General features: G+C 32.5%; 2 protein-coding genes across 3 annotated transcripts; one reads left to right on the top strand and one right to left on the bottom strand.

Moving 5' to 3' along the window:
* Positions 1 to 608: 608 nt before the first annotated feature.
* LOC121131953 (serine/threonine-protein kinase PLK4) lies at positions 609 to 3,461 on the bottom strand. Its single transcript, XM_040727362.2, has 2 exons — positions 2,764 to 3,461; positions 609 to 2,578 (listed from the first exon to the last, which is right to left on the bottom strand). Exons 1-2 carry the CDS (start codon positions 3,117 to 3,119, stop codon positions 958 to 960), a joined length of 1,977 nt encoding a protein of 658 aa, XP_040583296.1. The 5' UTR covers positions 3,120 to 3,461; the 3' UTR covers positions 609 to 957.
* A 319-nt stretch (positions 3,462 to 3,780) lies between these two features.
* Positions 3,781 to 15,225, top strand: fws (four way stop). 2 transcript variants are annotated; one of them, XR_005869207.2, is made up of 5 exons: positions 3,799 to 4,347; positions 6,172 to 7,909; positions 12,417 to 12,839; positions 13,465 to 13,876; positions 15,034 to 15,225. XR_005869207.2 is itself a non-coding variant. In XM_040727361.2 (3 exons), the coding sequence occupies exons 1-3, from the start codon at positions 3,928 to 3,930 to the stop codon at positions 12,680 to 12,682; spliced, it is 2,424 nt and encodes an 807-aa protein (XP_040583295.1). In that variant the 5' UTR covers positions 3,781 to 3,927; the 3' UTR covers positions 12,683 to 12,991. The 2 variants fall into 2 exon arrangements, 1 of the variants encoding a protein (XP_040583295.1); XM_040727361.2 differs by lacking the exons at positions 13,465 to 13,876; positions 15,034 to 15,225 and having other exon boundaries at positions 3,781 to 4,347; positions 12,417 to 12,991.
* The last annotated feature ends 1,854 nt before the right edge of the window (positions 15,226 to 17,079 follow it).

Genomic DNA, 17,079 nt, shown 5'->3' with positions numbered 1-17,079 from the left:
ATATTTTACTAAAATACGTCATTGAAACATTGGGCTCTATGTATATATGAAGTACAAATATATATTGACAGATTTTCGTTCAACATTCTTGTTTTTGTGTTGAAATTCATGGCTTACAAAATTGTTATAAGAGGAGGGGTAGTAGTACCCAAAGCTAGACTCGGAATGTAAATATAAATTAGATATTGTGACTATCACTCCTTGTTACGTAAAAAGAAAGTGTGTCAAATATCCTTGGACGGCGCTCAGATATATTATATTATTAGAAAGCAGCTTGAATGTGTAACTGGGAATTTACGTGGACTGTAAGAAGTAAATATAACTAAGAATCGTTTTTTCCTTGTAAACAAATAATATATTTATAATATTCGAAATAATTAACTATCAAATTTAATGACGACACAGGAAGGCAATGAATGCAAGGATATAAAAACTTCAGACCCGTACAATTAAAATATGATATAGAACTTGTATAAAATATAGCTCCAGGAGAAAGAGAGGAAATTCCCAATACATCATTAATTATATAAAGTATTACTCATATCATATTGCACATGAAATATTTTGATCCCTCTCTTATGGCTTATGATGAGGAAAGAAATAATCCGTTTAACAATTTTAAATTATATTTACGTATACAATAATTTTTACTTCCTTACTCCTCAGTCATCCCCTTATTAAGAACATAATTAATTAGCATATTAAGACGTATAAATCATATAATATAAATATATATTTTTTTTGTTGTGGTGTACTTTTTTTTTGTTCGAAGGCTAACAAATATAATAATATGCAGTAGTTCAACATTGATCAATAATCATTAAATCCATAAAGTAAGGCTAAAAAACTGTATAAAAAGAGTCTTAACAAAGTACATATTATTTGAGTTTTCTAATGCTTTTAGAAAAATAACAAAGACTTGATTTATTTCACTCCTATTTCCTCAATGAAAGTGTGTCAGGAAGGTGTAGGATTAGAGCGAAGGGTCTTTATGTGGGAATCAATCCTTGCTAATTTGATTTTGACTTCATGAGGTAACTCATATTTGGATAAGGGTATGAGTCGTCCATTTTTATAGTACTTAATTTCATCATCGGGGCCTAGTTCTATTCTTGTGTCGTCTTCAAAGTCCACTCGTGTTGTACGATCAGAGAAGAAGGATCGTATTCCGTGGCTTCTTACAGAAAAGTTCGAAACACTGCTTCTCATAATAGGGGGTTGAGGATTATTACTCATGGAATCTACAAATTCAAGACTAGGTGGTTTTTTACCAACTGTTAAAGGAAAAGATGAGCCAATGGTTGCTTCGTTGGATTCTAATAGATCTTCAATGCGTTTACAACGAGTATGAAATTCCTCAAAATGCCTAAGCTTCTCTCCGTTGGGGTCATCGGCCTTTAGAGATAGGGGATAACTGTAGGAACCCAGACTTTCCCCATCCTTGGTAGAAAGTCGAATTCCTGTTTGCGAGGTAAATACAATCTTTGTAGAGTCTAAATGTTCATAGAATTGTGCCTCAAAAGAAGCAGCAGGTCCATTTTCCATTAATTGGAATTTAGCTTTATCGCTCCAATAGGTAATTTTTGGAGTCTTTTCTCGCACGAATTTGATGTAACGAGCAGCATAGTTGTACTTTTGCCAATATTTTTTGGGTAGAAGTTCATAGGTGTAGTTTTCCCTCCTTTTTATTGATGAAATAGCAATGTTTTTACCATCCGGAGAGACGAGGAAGGTTTCAATGATGTGACCTTCCTTCTTTTGAGGAAACTCCAATTGAACTTCTGCCCCATTCAAAATACAGGCAGTTCCAACTTTGAGTTGATGTTTCTTAGAAGTGGGTCTTAAGCGATGTGCCTTAAGAGGGGATGCAATACTAATGGGTCTTGAACTAGATGAAGGTGCTGAAGCTATGCTCAGTGTCGAGGGAGGCTCTCGAGATTGATCCACTTTTGGAATACTAGAGATTTCCGACCAGCTTCTCTGGCGAATAAGCGATGAAGTGGGGTTATTCATTAGTTTATTAAAGGAGCGACGTACATCCGAAGCATTGTTGACAGAATATCCCGTCGTTCCAATTCCACTATCCCAAGAAGCGGTTGAGTTCTTTATAGTAGAGGTGAGTTTCTCTCCCAGAATAAAAGGATGATTCCCAATGTCTTTAAGAGAAATCCTTAGAGAGGGATTCTTTTTAAGCATTCGACTCAAAAGATCCTTGGCCTCAACTGATAAAGATGAAGGAAACTCGGGTTCCTCACATACAACTTTCCTCATAGTACTACGAATCCCTTCTGTTTCAAATGGAGACGTTCCTACTAAAAGCGTATAGAGAATACATCCTAAGCCCCATACATCCGCAGGCTCAGGATCAGAAGGAACTCGAGACACAATTTCGGGAGCAATGGATATTGGAGTACCGCACATTGTATTATGTACTTCATTCTTTGCCCTTAGTTGAGTCGCAAGGCCAAAATCTCCGATTTTAACGTTGTAACCTGAATCAAGGAGGCAATTTGCGAGTGTCAAATCTCGATGGACAATCAAGTTGCGATGAAGATACTCGATTCCAGATAATATTTGTCTATATGTCGAATTGGGAATATATCATAAATTAGTTTAAGCTCCATTCATATCAAGAATATTAATTAATTACTAACTATATGATAGATGAAACTTCATTTTTGAAGTATTTGACTTATAAAAAAGTGAAAGAAAAGGAACTGGATAATAAGAATGGAGCTTAAAGGGTTGAAGCTTGAGTATTGCCTAAACCACCGAAGACAATCCTGGGCCGCAAAGGCTTTCCCACGATTTTTCCGTAAATGCGCGGCCAAATCTCCATGTGGACAATATTCCAGGATAATATAGACATGAGTCGAGTCTTGGAACACGTTTTTAAAGGATAGAATGGAGTTATGATTCAACTTGGAGTGAATCCGGACTTCTTCATTCACTCGTTCCTTCAAATGAGGCGTTCGGAGAAGGATGGAGATGTCCAGGGCCTTGATGGCCACGTCCTGACCGTTCTCATCCAATGCACGATATACCTTTCCAAATCCACCTTGGCCCAAGAGGCTAAGGATCTCGTAACGATGGCCGCCCTCCGAGTCGATCAAATTCATAGCATTGTAAATTTGAAATTGGGGGAATATTTATTAATATTAATAATATCAAACTTGCATTTTCATGACGTCACAAGCGTCAACCGCCCTTTTTTTTTCTTCTCTTTCCTTCGATCCTGACTCATATATCCAACACTTATTAATTTTAACTATTTGTGGATTCAATCTACAAGTGGGGTCTCCGATCAAATAAACACATTTCAATGAGTTCATCTACTTTTTTAGACTACCTTGATTCACGTTCATGAACAAAATGCTAGGAATGATTTATACAGGATTTATCTTATCATCTAAATAATTATTTTTTTATGCGGGTTGGATCTCTCTCTGTTGGAAAGTTCCTGATATATTTTTTTTAAATGATGAGGAAAATACATCAATAATCCATCAGTCATGATATTTATTAATATTTAAGGAAGACGTATGTAATATCGATTTACTTCTTAATAAGAGATTAAAGAAAGAAAATAATCAATTGAATAGCATGTCGAGTTTAAAATTATAATTATATATTAGTATATATAATTATAATTTTATATATATCGCTCCTTTTAATCTAATTACTGATGGATAAATCTATGACTTAGCTGTATTTAAAACTCTATTATTCCCCTCCCCCCCATGACAAGTGAAATATTATAATGAAACAAACTTTATTTTCAGTGCATCCCTAGCTTTTGGAAATCAAGTGACGTTGACGCAAGAGGTTGCGTGTTGATATTTCAATCCTAGGATGTGTAGCCTGTAATTATTAATAGGAATAAATAAGTAATTAAATACATCCCGATTGCCCTGGATTGGAGTTACTATGGTGAATCTAAGCCGCGTGGAGTCCATCATTGGTGGAGCACACTTTGATGCCGAAAAAACCGCTGTCGACGTCATTTTAGGACGTGAAGGAAGTTTAACATTATCCGAGTTAGAAAAAGCCTCCGAATCTGTGGAAAGTCGGATTCGTAATGAAGTTTCCTCACGCTATGATTCATTATTAGACTCTGCAACCAAGTTGAAGGATCTTAGAGCCTCTGCAGAGGCCCTTAAATCCCGATCATCCATGTTAAAAGCTTCTGGGGATCGAATAAAAGCCAAAATATCGGATCCATATGTTCGAATACGCGATCAAACATTAACTTTGACTCGGATGCAAAATGCATGTGATTCTCTGCGGAGGGTTATAAGGATTTTACAGCTCATTACTAAACTACAAGGAAAACTTGAGTCATCCAAGGTGCATACTTATCTTTATTACTTTTGAATCTTTCATTGTTTTATAGGTGGAGTGGACGACTTTTGACTTACAATGTACCCCCAAAAATACTCATACAATCTTTATATATGTGACCGTCTCTTTGTATACATATGTCCATCTTGGTACATAAAGAATATCTTTAATTGTATTGACAATCATGTTCCAAAGAGGGATGTGACCAAGTAAATTATAATGTACTTAAATCAAATACTTCATTGCAATTTTAAGCACACGTATAAGACTTATTTTATACGGTGTATTTAAGTAGAAATGCAAGTATTATCAATAATATATTTACTTATTGTTTTCTCTCGCTCCCATTTTTTGAGTTAGCCTACTTTTATAGGAAGTAAATTACTGGAAGTATGCTTAGAAATTAATTGCAAAGAAAACATATATCGTCGGAAATTGAAAAATTTCCTTGTCAGATTGAAGCCGATTTCCTAACCGACGTAAATAAATAATAGGTTCAGAGTCAACGGCTACCTAAGTTTTTAAATTTATTAGATATAAGTACATATTATTACAATTGATGAAAATATGTATTGTTATTAAAACATTTTTAAACAAAATAAGTGAAATATTTTTCATAATTTTATGTCAAAAGTACATAAGTATTCATTAGTACTATTTTTATAACACAAGTATCAGTACTCGTATTTTATGAATACCTTAGTATATGTACCAAATTATAGGACTTAAGTACAATTACCAATGTTAGGTTTGGTCATTTTTTGTCATATTCAGCTTCATCTTTATTTTGTCAGTAGAAGAAAAGAATTGTTTCATTTCATCTTCGTCTAGTAATTGTTATGCAAAAAAACAAAGAAAAAAACAACATTTCTTACCCATACATTTTTTTAAAAACAAGCCCTTGTATAAATAAGAAGGCTTCTATAAAATTAGATAAAATATTCCCCTTTCATGATCAATGAATATAAAAGGCTATTAATATTTTTAGTTTGTATAGCTTATATGTTGACTTTTTTTATGCTTTTGAATGATTTTACAATAAAGTAAGCTGCCTAGAAGTGCAGACAATTTGTCTTTTTTAGTTTTTGATGAAATAACTATTGTAAAATATCATTAAGGAAAAATTAGATCAATATTATTTAAAGATATGATAATTGTTTTTTATATTTCTTGGGGAAATAAGTTTAGAGTGCCAAAACTTTCAGACTTGTAATAGAAAATAGCTTCTATGAGACGAATATAGATCGGTTTAGAGGCATATTAAGTTATGTGGCTGTAATGTCCTATACATAATCTAGGTTGGCCACTCCTCCTTCATCAAATATGTATATCTAAACCTTTACCATCAAGGATTTTTTAAAGGAACAACAAAATTTTGTTTTTTTTAATCGGTCAAAATGGAAGATTTTTTATTTATTTTTTAACTAAGATTTTCGTTAGAAATTGATAACTTTTTTTTGTTCAAAGTAACTGATTGAGTGTTTTTGCTTTTGTTTATAAAAAAATTAAACATTACCTCTAAAATTTGATTTGTACTTTTTCAAAAACACATGTTTTTAGCAATTTTTTAATGAGGCAATGGAAGGTCAACAGTAAGGAATTTGCAATTTCTTTTTTATTTAATGATCCATTGCTTACATATTTGGAATTGCATCCATGAAGTTTTCGATCCAAAAAATTGTCAAACGGCTCTAACTCAGGATTCCAAAACTCAATTATCAAATATGATATAGGTGTATGGTGTTATATGGTTTTAGATATAGTCAAATGAAAAACAAGCAACTTGATTGATTGACTATAGATTTATAATAATTATGTTTGTATTTATAGGAGATAGCGGGAGCTGCAGCGGCTTTAGCAGAATTGTCTGAAATCTGGACTCCTGATCTGGAAGGAATAGAAGTCCTAGATCAAAAGGAACGATTTGTACTCGGCGCTCGTCATGAAGTAGAGCGTCTTGCGGATGGTCTCCTCCAAACAGGGCTTCGTTCTCAAAATCAAAGTTCCATAGGAACTGCTCTTCATGTCTATTACAATTTGGGTGTTCTTGAAACTGCCGTGAGAGAGAAAGTTCTTACCAAAGCTATTAAGGACGTGGGAGAAAAAATCAATGATTCTCTAAATGCTAAAAAAATTACAGAATCCCTCTATGATACAGCTCCTCAAGGACATAATGGTGGAAGTGGTGGTCAACAAGCTGGTTCGGCTGTTCGAGCGTCTTCATTGCTTCCCACTGGGAATATGCCTGCATTTAGAGCCGTTCTTTGGAACAATGTAGAGGGAATCAGTGAGACAGTATATACAAAGACCCTTGAGCTAATCACAACTCAAAGGATTCTTTGTAAAAAAAGAGATGCACTGACTCATGTGTCTTTTATTGAAACCATGTCGGAAGGGTCTCGAAACATAGTGGCTGATTTTTGGGAAGCCAATCTCAAGAATCTCCGTGAAAACCTTGTGTCAGCATCTGGACATTCTCATTTCATTAAACAGTCTCTGGAAGGAGAGTATCCTAAGTTGTTAAAGCTTTATAATGGATTGTGGAATCGACTCTGTCAATCTGCTGCAACCTATAGTATGCATCCTGGTGAACTACCCGTCCCTCTTAAAAATCCGTTTGATAGTTCAATGTCCTCAACTGCGCTTCGTGACACTCTTACATCATTTGAAAGAGCTTATTTGTCGAGATCCTTGTCCAGATTATTTGATCCAATTGACCTGATGTTTTCCAAGAGTAATAGTGGAGCCATGGATGGAGAAGGATCTACTCCACAGAGTATTGATATAGATATACCCACTGAGGAAGATATTGCAGAACTCTGTGGAATTGTTTCGAGTGAATTGCAAATCTCAGCCATCGATGAACGACTCAGTCAAGCTATTAGTAAAAATATTGTTCAGGGAGTTCATCTTTTTGCAACAAAGTGTGAGACATTGTTGGTCACGGATGGAGAGGCATCCCAGGTCATTGGATATCCTACAAGTGGCCAAAAGAGAAATGTAAAAATAGTGAATACGCTCCATACCTTTAAGTCTGGGATATTTAATACAATTGGATCTTGGGATCATTCATCTACTGTTAAAAGCTCTCTTTCACATATTGATGTCGTGGCCAATGCTGCCGTTGCACCTCTATTCAGTTCTATCCGAGATGCCGTTGAATCCATTATTTTAACTCTTCATTCAGAACTGAGTAAAAAAGGTGTTGGAGGAGGAACGGAGCAGAGCTCAACATCATCTCTCTATATGAAGGAACTTCAAGCTTTTATCTCTCGTGTCTCTGTGGATTATTTGAATGGCTTTTTATGTAAGGAATTCATTTCCTCCAATATCAAGCCCCTTGTAGACGAAACGATTGAGCTCTTTATTCTTCATGCCTCTCTGGTACGACCTCTTTCAAAAGAGGCTCAACATGCCCTTACGTCAGACTGTGCTCAACTAGAGTTAACATTAGAGCCATTGAGTCCCAAAATTAAGTCTTCTGGACTCAGTTACGATCGTTTGAGAGCTTTTAGAGCTCTACTCTACATTCAACCCGAAGACATGGTCAACTCTCTTCCACAAATAGGTAAGGATCATTTTTTGTCCATATGCGAACAATTTGCAAAAAAAAAACCAGTTTCATTGAAAAACTTATTTGATGATAATGATTACTATCAGATTCAACCGTCGATTAAAACAAAATGATTAACCTTCATAAAACTACTTTTAAACGGTCTATTCAATGAAATGATTATTAAATCCAATTTATTAACATTAATTAATATAAAGAAAAGAATGATTGACTTAAATAGGCAGGGCCGGTTTTATCGTGAGCTGCGCTTGGAGCAAAGATAAATGTGAGGGGCCTTTTTCATTCTTTATTTTTTTTTTAAATTTGATTTAAAAAAAAAATATTTTCAGTTTTGTATTAAACATAATGTCAATAATCCTTTTCTAATTTTTACTTTTTAATGGTATTTTACATATTCATTTCTTCCTAGTTGTCTTTTTTTTAAAGATTCTTCCAGAGCGGAGCTTTAGGCTCTTGCTCGGAATTAATAAGTGTCAACGAACAGAGAAACGATGTATTAATAATATAGATTTAGTTTATTAATATATAAGATAATTAGTGATACTAATTGTTAGCATTTTTAGCTAACAATTTTTTTTTTTTTTTTTTTGAGTGTGCAAACTGAAGAGTCTCTTTTCTTTTCCTAAGCTGTTGTCATTATTATTTAAGTCCTGAGTAGTGAATATCCTTTTCTACTACATTCAAAACCGTATTGAACATTTGTGTGTCCTCATAAAAGTCGGGAGAGTAACCCTAAGGATTTGTTGCGGAGTTATAATTGTAAGTCCTTGTGGGACTCAGAGTAGAATTGAGGATCGACATCAAACAAATTGCAGCTCATACGTTCATTTATATAAGGAGTGGGATGGGGGTATATAGCCTTCCTCTCAAGGCTGCTTGGAGCTGTTCTAATGAAACGTCATGACAGCTAAGCAGCTCTCTCCCCAAATATTCTTCGAATTATCAGGATTAATACGTTCATTTTAGATTTATTTTATTTTTACATATCGGCAGGACATATTTTATGCAACTCTGGCGTAGGATATGTTCATTGATCATTTGTTATTATACAACCATTATGTTTTTTAGAGCACTTTTTCTTTTTTTTCATAATAAGAGGTTAGAATACGTTTATTTTAATATTGTGTTTATGTCGGAAAGACAAAAAATTTCCAATTTTTGTGTGTGATAGAAGTGTATAAAATATGTCTTAGAAAGCGGGAGCGACTTTTTGTTGTTGAACATCAACAGGGGTTTTTATTTTTATTTAATTCTTGACAAGGAGACATCGTATGATGTAAATCGTGCGTATTTTTTAGCTGGCCCGCTTTTTGGAATTGGTAATTTAAAGAATGCATTAATCATCTATTGTCATTATTAGTAAACTTATTATCCTACTGCATTCAATTATATTCCAAACCTGATTGAATATTAATGTGTGCTCATAAAAGACGGAGAGTAACCTAAAGGATTCCTTGCAGAGTTATAATTCTAAGTCATTGTTGGACCTAGAGTAGAATTAAGGATCGACATCGGAGTAATTCTTGCCAATGACCTTGTTTATTTTCTTATCCTCCTCTTTCCTTGTTACAGCTGATTGTAGCTGCTCTCCTCCAAAATATTCTTCAAATTTTCAGGGTTACCATGTTGATTTTCGGTTTCTTTTTTTTTTAAATGTTCAAATACACACGATTTTCATCACTAGTTGTAAGTATAAGTCCTTGTATAATTCGGAGAAGAATTGAGGATCGACATCGCTTAATTTCCTTTTTATATCATTTATCCCTATGGTGTGAGATTGGTGTTTATTTCCTTCCTTTCACGGCTCATTGCAGCTGATCTAATTAAACGTCATGGAAGCTAAGCTTCAAATTGTCCGGATTAGACTACGTTCAATTTCCGTTTCTTTTATTTTTACATACCGGCAAGACATATTTTAAACAGGACTGTGTTTAACCCCTTTTGTCAAATTTCTATTCTAGAATCCACCTTTTGTTTACTATCTAGGAGGATTGAATATTCAATATTCTCGTATTGACGTTACCGTTCAAACATCAATATACATATTTATTTACAATTGAATAGGAGTTATTATTGTACTAAATGTATGTATGTTTTTAATATTCATCCCTGTTTTGCACCTGTCCCAATATTGTTCAAATATGATGTACCTTCGCATATACATATATAAAGTTTCATGAATGTTGCGTCGTGGGGGAGAGGGGAGAAGAATAATTATTCGTGTTGGATTCGAATTATAACTATCGAGTTCGAATAATATTTTTATTTTTTGTACACACGTACAACCACAAATTTTCACTTCAAATGATTCGTAATTAAACAATACATTTATCATTTTCTTAAGATTAAAAGGAATCTATCCTACAATTGGGTTTTTGTACTTAGTGGGAACCCAAAACTTGCTGATGCATTTTCATTATGATTTTATCCCCATTATTTTTAATTACAGAGTTACATTTCGCAACCAAACGATAGTCGAAACAAAAATATACTAGTTTTGTTTTTATCCCATGGCTCTAAGTGTAAAAATATCCGGAGCTACAACAAAAAAGGCAACAGTTCACGATCTCCACCCAGGGGTGTCCGTATTTATATTTTATAAAGAGGGAGGGACTAAGTTTTTAGATTATTTTTTTTAAAGCTTTTAAAAATCCATAGTAATTAGCAAAAATCTCCAAAATTAAATTTTTGGAAAAACAAATTTCAAAAAAAATTAAATTTCAAAAATTTTTGGAAGACAAATTTCAAATATTAAAATTGTTGGAAAAAAATTATAAGATCCATAGCTATTGACAGAAAATTAAATTTTTTGGAAAAAAATTTCCAATATTAAATTTTTTGCTCTGCTGCATAATTTGCCTGAATGACCTTTTTTTTTTTTAAAGAAAATAAATCTTTAAAAAAATTATGACCCCTATTTTTGCGTAAATTTTTTTCCTTTAAAAAAATCTAGTAAAAAAACATTCCTTAATTTGGTGGTACAGAGCTAGACCCTCCAGCCCACCCTCGTGACTCCGCTTCGGTATCAGTCCCGAGAAGGCTGTAGAGTCTGTTGGCATCTCCATTTGGACTGCTTACAACATCAAGAAGTCCATTATAGCCCATACAGCCAAGAAGAACCAAAACTTCTGAAGTAGCAATAAGGCTGATTTCTGGCCTGCTTCCTTGTGGCCCTCCTCTAGTTCTGATCACAGCCCTCTTTGCCGTTGAGGGTGTCTTGGAGATGAGTGTCTGCCTCACCTCTCATCTAAATTTGGATTCTCTCAGAGCTGCCATCATGAGACTGTGATAGACCCTTTTTTTTTTTGAGGGGGGCTTGATTTTTGGTTTTTTTTATTTAAATTTAAAAAGAAATATCCAAAATCCATTGCTATTCACAAAAAATTTAATAATCCATAGGTATTCAATGAAAATTAAATTTTTTTCAAATTGCCATAGGTATATCAGAAAATTAAATTTTTTGGGAAAAAATTTCAAAAATCCATAGTTCACAACAAATTAAAAAAATTTTTTTTTTCAAAAATCCATAGCTGTTCACAACAAATTTGAAAGATTATATTTTTTGCTTTTTTTATTTCAAAAATCCATAGCTGTTTACAAAAATTTTGAGAAACTGTTGTTTTTTTTTGGGAAAAAAAATCATAATTATTTACAGAATATTAAATATTTTGGAAAAGAAAAGTCAAATGACCAAAAAAATTTAGGGCTAAGGGCAAAAATTGCTTTATTTTTTTTTCTTTCTGTTATCCATACATGGGAGGTATTGTAAATCATCCCCATGCATGAGATATATTTAGATCATCTTCTTCGAGGCGCCATTCTTCTCCCCGATGGCCTTCTTGGACAATCCTGCGCGGAGTAGCGCTGCTATCCAATCCTCTTCTCCTACTCTGTGCTCATGGTGGCGACTAGGACAATGTTTTTCTTAGCAATCGACAGTTAGTTCTACAACATTGCTCATAGGAAAATTGTAAAAAAAAAAATAGCTCTAAACCTTTCAAAATTTGTATTATAGAGATGAGTATAATATAACAATTGGCCCGGTATAGGCTGGAATCACTCCGATGTTGATCCTCAATTCTACTCCGAGTCTACTACTCATTTTTTTTATGAACACATGCAGTAGATACTACTTAATACTTAGACTTCTCAAGAATTAAATATTAATGATAGCAGCTTTGAAAAATAAAAAATCAGTTCAGATTGCCAACAAGAAAAAGCCGCTCCCACTCTCTAGGACATATTTCATACATCTCTAGAAATTACTGTACTAATGTGTTGTAAAAAAAAATCTTAGCTGTATCATTACCAATTATATCCCTTCTTTTCGACGCAATTACAACTAAAGATGTGATTAATCCATACTCGTATATTTCGAGTTTTGATTAATACTCGAGTCCATCACGAATGATTATGATATTTATTTGTCCAATATATTTTATGTTTATATTAATATTGATTTTAATTTTTAACTAACTTTTACAATTATTTATTCATTCAGGGAGTGAAGTCCTTCCAGCAAGCACGGTTCTTCATCATCTTTTTTCCAAAGCCCCTTCCGATATCAAATCCCCTCATCAGAGTGCAGATTGGAGTATTACACGATACTCTAAATGGTTAGAGGATCATCCCTCAGAAAAGGATCGACTCCAATTGATACAAGGTGCTTTGGAGAGCTATGTCGCTTCCACGAGACAAAGAAATGATAAATCCTACGCATATCCATATCCAGTCATGCTAAATATTCTACAAAAAGTTATGGCATAATTAAGATTGTGCAAGTATATTAGGGTGGTTGGTTGGTTATTCAACTTTTTTTCGAATTTATATTAGGATAGTAAAGAAAAGTTGTCAATTGTATTGTTCTACAATGCAGTGATGTTGGGGGCATGAGGGCTACCACCACTTTTGAGGAATTTTTATAGTCATTCTAATAGAAAAAAATCGTTTTGCTTAAAAAAATTAAAATGGTCTGTTATCTGTTATAAATTTTTTCAATAAATTAAAAAAAAAATGTTATTTGTACAAAAATTTAATTTCTTAAATAAATATTTCACTCTAGAATTATAAAAAAAAGTTTTTTGTCTCTTCTAAAATTTAAGTTCTTTGTCAAATGTGGCATTTATATTTTTTTAAAAACAAACAACATTTCAGTCAAAATTCTCAAAAAAGCTTTCTCCCTTAAAAAATATCATCCTGCGGCGCTTCTGATGACGTTACCATTATATAATTTGACCCCTACCCAGGGGCATCGTAATGTATTGGCAAGTTGTTGGGCCAAATTATATATTGGTGACGTCATAAGAGGCAGGGCCATGACTATGATTTTTTGAGGGAATGGACTTTTTTTCACAATTTCGACATATTTTTTTAATAAATGCCGAGTTTACAAATAATCTTTATTCAACTTTTTTTTTTTTGGAAGAAACGTTTCTTCCAACAAAAAATTTTATTTGATGGTATAATCTTTTTTTTTTTTTTATATAAGGAAAATTTTAATTTTATTATCCAAATACGATTTAATTTATATTGCGATAATTATAATAAAGAATCGTCAAAAGGGCGTAGGCCCCTATTCTTTTGGCATCGATGTCCTTCTTAGGTCTCACATCTTGATCAATCTTTGAAAAAGGAGAAAAATTATTTATTTAGTATATAAAGATAGTAAAAAAAAACTTTATTATCTTTTTTTTACTCCATAGGATAAATTTAGATATAAATATGTTTTATAATTTATAAAAAAATCTATCAAAAATATGTATTGTAAAATAAAGAATTTGTACTTTATAAAGGAAAAATGAAGGACATTTTTGAATAACGAGATTATTTTCTTACCAATTGACAACTTTTTCTCTTAACGAAATTCGACTAAAGTAGAAAAACAAACCGCAAACTTATGGATTATGTGAAAAGGACTTATGTAATTAGAAAAATGAGTCAGCACTTGTCAATATCTTCCTTGTTAGTTTTTATATATATATATATATATATACTGATGGACATCTGTTGTGTTGATCCTTTCTCAATTCTTACAATATTTTTAATGTTAATTTGATGGTATGTCATGAGTATGTAAAATTAATTGAGTCATTTCACTATCAGGTTGCTTCAGCAGTTGGCTGGAACCCTTATATTAGAAACGTTGTAACAAAACTCATGACAATCCCCCCTCCTCAAATTTACAAAAAAAAAAAAAAAAACTTTTCAAATTTTTTTTACAAAAATTAATTTTTTGTGAAAAAGTATCAAATTTAGAATTGTTTTCCAAAAAATTAATATTTATTACTAAATTCTTTCCCAAAAAATAAATTTTTTTCTGAACAGCTTTAGATTTTTGAATATTTTTCCAATAAAATGAATATTTGAAATTTTTTTCTGAAAAGTTGTATTTAAATTTTTGTCCAAAAAAGTTATTCTTTACAATTTTTTTTTACAAAAAATTTCAAAAGCTGTGGATTTTTCAAAGTTTTTACCCAAAAAGTTCATGTGTGAAGTTTCTTTACAAAAATTTTAACTTTTCATATATTATTTCAAAATTTTTTAGTTTTTTTGTAAATAATTTTTGATTTTTTTGCAAACAACTGTCGAGTTTTGAATTTTTTTGTGAACAGCTGTAGATTTTTGAATTTTTTTCCAAAAAAAAAAAATATTTGAATTTTTTTCTCGAAAAGTTTTATTTGAATTTTTATTACAAAAAATTTAATATTTTTGAGTAACTGGATTTTTCAATTTTTTTCCCAAAAATTTGAAATGGAAATTTTTTTCTCGAAAAAGTCTTACTTTTCACGTTATTTCAAGAAATTTAATTTTTTGTAAATATCCAACGATATTGAATTTTTATCATTTTTTTTGCAAACAGTTGTCGAGTTTTGATATTTTTTAACAAAAATTTAATATTTGATTTTATTTGTGAACAGCTGTTAATCTTTGAATTTTTTTTCTTGAAAATTTTAATTGAAATCTGTTTTCCGAAAACCAAGCCCCCCCCTCCAAAAAAAAAAAATGTAATCCTGCAGACGCGCCCCATATGCCTCTCATTTTTGAGCTACAACTTGTTCAATTTGCTCATACAAATTACAAATTGTACACCAAGTATATATAACATTACTTATAAATAGTACACAGTTAGGATCGTCCAAGTAAGACCTACCGCATTCCATACTCCGTTGTTTCATAATGTGTTTCAAAGTGTGATATTTTTTCTTATCGTAATAATATTAGAATATATATTTTGTGTTGTTGAGTTCAAATGCATTCAATTAGTACCTAGTACTTTTCAAACAAATATACAAAACCAAGGTATTTTATTACCTCTAGTATAATTGTTTTAATAAACACAAAAACCCTATTAATATATATAGAATACATAAATATAATGCTATGGTATAATATTTAATGGATCTAAGTAAATAAGAGCCATGACCGACTATCCATCAGCTAAACTGAGTGAGTCAATACACCAGGGTCTCAACGGATAAAAATTAGAGAATGAAATAAATAGAAGCTACTAAAGATCTCAAGGGAAAGATAACTCAGCAGAAGAAGTGCACTTTCTTGCATTTTCGTTGCTGATTGCCTTAAAATTTTCAGATACCATAATATCCATTTGAAAGTAGTGTTAGGTCGGTCCATTTTCGTTTTGAGTCGATCACATGTTACACTAACTCGGTGGGTCCAAAAAAATGAAGCAATAACAAAGGCCTAGTCCCATGACACGGTCCTGTATCGGTCTGCGCACTCAAGATATAGATCACAAAAAAAGAAGCATTTAAAATTATACAATCGCCCTGCGGAGACATAGAAATGTCCAAAGATGAAAATCCAGTGTGGAAGGGGCACGTTACAAAAAAGAAACCGAAAATCAACATGGTAATCCTGACAGTTTGAATAATATTTTGGAGGAGAGACAGAATAATGCTCATGAGGTTGCATTAAATCAGCTACAATCAGCCCTGACAAGAGAGGAAGGAGAAAAGGATATAAGCAAGGGCATTTGCTAGAATTACACCGATGTCTATCCCCAATTCTTCCATGAGCCCAACAAGGACTTACAATTATAACTCCACATCAAATCCTCAGGCTTACTCTCCGTCTTTTATGAACACACACGAACGTTCAAACAGGTATTGAATATATTTGAATCTATTTAGGAAAGGATGTTCACTACTCAGGAATTAAATAATAATGACAACTTCTAAGGAAAAGAAAATTCTTTCATTATACTACACAAATTACGGGCCAGCTAAAACACACGCCGGATTTACATAATCGGAAATGTCCTATTTGGAATTTATTGCATCGAAATGAATTATCATAATTCATAAATATTATTATAAGGAAGGTGTGTGACATCACATGTTTTCTTTTTCTAATTTTTATCGGTTCAGAGCGTGGTCCATTGACTCACTCAGCTTAGACCAATGCATAATTGGTCCAGTTCAATCGGTCCAGACCGACTCAATACTATTTAAAAGGTCTTGGAGGAGTTTTATTTACTATTTTGTGGGCTTCATATAATTGTAGTAATTAGTCCATAATTGCAGTATGGATATATTTTTCTCAATTTTAATGTCAAATATGTAGCTCAGTGTATTTATAGATCACCTATAAATGAAAAGTATCCAGGCTTCTCATTCATTAAAATATTTCCCTTTCCAAATTACATGAAAAGAAAGATGGTTGTGGATCAATGCCATCAAACGTGCTAATTGGAATCTAACCAGACTCCAGAGTTGGTCAAGTAATATAATCAACTAATTTTTTCTATGTGAGGGACGTCAAATTACATTTATGGGGGTTTTAAAAGGATATCACTCGGATTTATATTCTAATTTTTGTACTAAAGTTAAAGGCTCATTTTGAGAATAATGTTTCTGAGGAAGTCTGTAGAAGTACGATGGAGTTTGATACATAATGCAATTATATCAGAAATCCATTTTTGGAGACAAGATATTTGGGATGGCAGTTTGGCATTGTGTGGCAGAAGTATTTTTGAACATACAGCTCGGTAGAAAAGAGTTCACCTGGTATAAAAATAGAATAATATGGACTATTCAACGTTAACCCTACCCAGTGTTTTTATACATCAGATGAGTTAATTAAATTGATTATATGATTGACTAAAACAAATTCCCAAAAGGAGGAAGAAAAAAATTAACTCCTTA

Source organism: Lepeophtheirus salmonis, chromosome 1 (genome assembly GCF_016086655.4).
Source record: "Lepeophtheirus salmonis chromosome 1, UVic_Lsal_1.4, whole genome shotgun sequence".
NCBI classification, from domain to species: Eukaryota; Metazoa; Arthropoda; class Copepoda; order Siphonostomatoida; family Caligidae; genus Lepeophtheirus; species Lepeophtheirus salmonis.
The sequence above is the reverse complement of the archived record's forward strand: the minus strand, read 5'-3'. Positions and strand labels throughout refer to the sequence as shown.

Excerpts from the sequence above, each read along its gene's own strand:
- LOC121131953 (XM_040727362.2), bottom strand. The coding sequence starts at position 3,119 with ATGAATTTGATCGACTCGGAGGGCGGCCATCGTTACGAGATCCTTAGC. Across the intron at positions 2,579-2,763 it reads GATTGTCTTCGGTGGTTTAG|ACAAATATTATCTGGAATCG; the intron begins GCAATACTCAAG and ends TTCGACATATAG.
- fws (XM_040727361.2), top strand. The coding sequence starts at position 3,928 with ATGGTGAATCTAAGCCGCGTGGAGTCCATCATTGGTGGAGCACACTTT. Across the intron at positions 4,348-6,171 it reads GAAAACTTGAGTCATCCAAG|GAGATAGCGGGAGCTGCAGC; the intron begins GTGCATACTTAT and ends TTGTATTTATAG. Across the intron at positions 7,910-12,416 it reads CAACTCTCTTCCACAAATAG|GGAGTGAAGTCCTTCCAGCA; the intron begins GTAAGGATCATT and ends TTATTCATTCAG.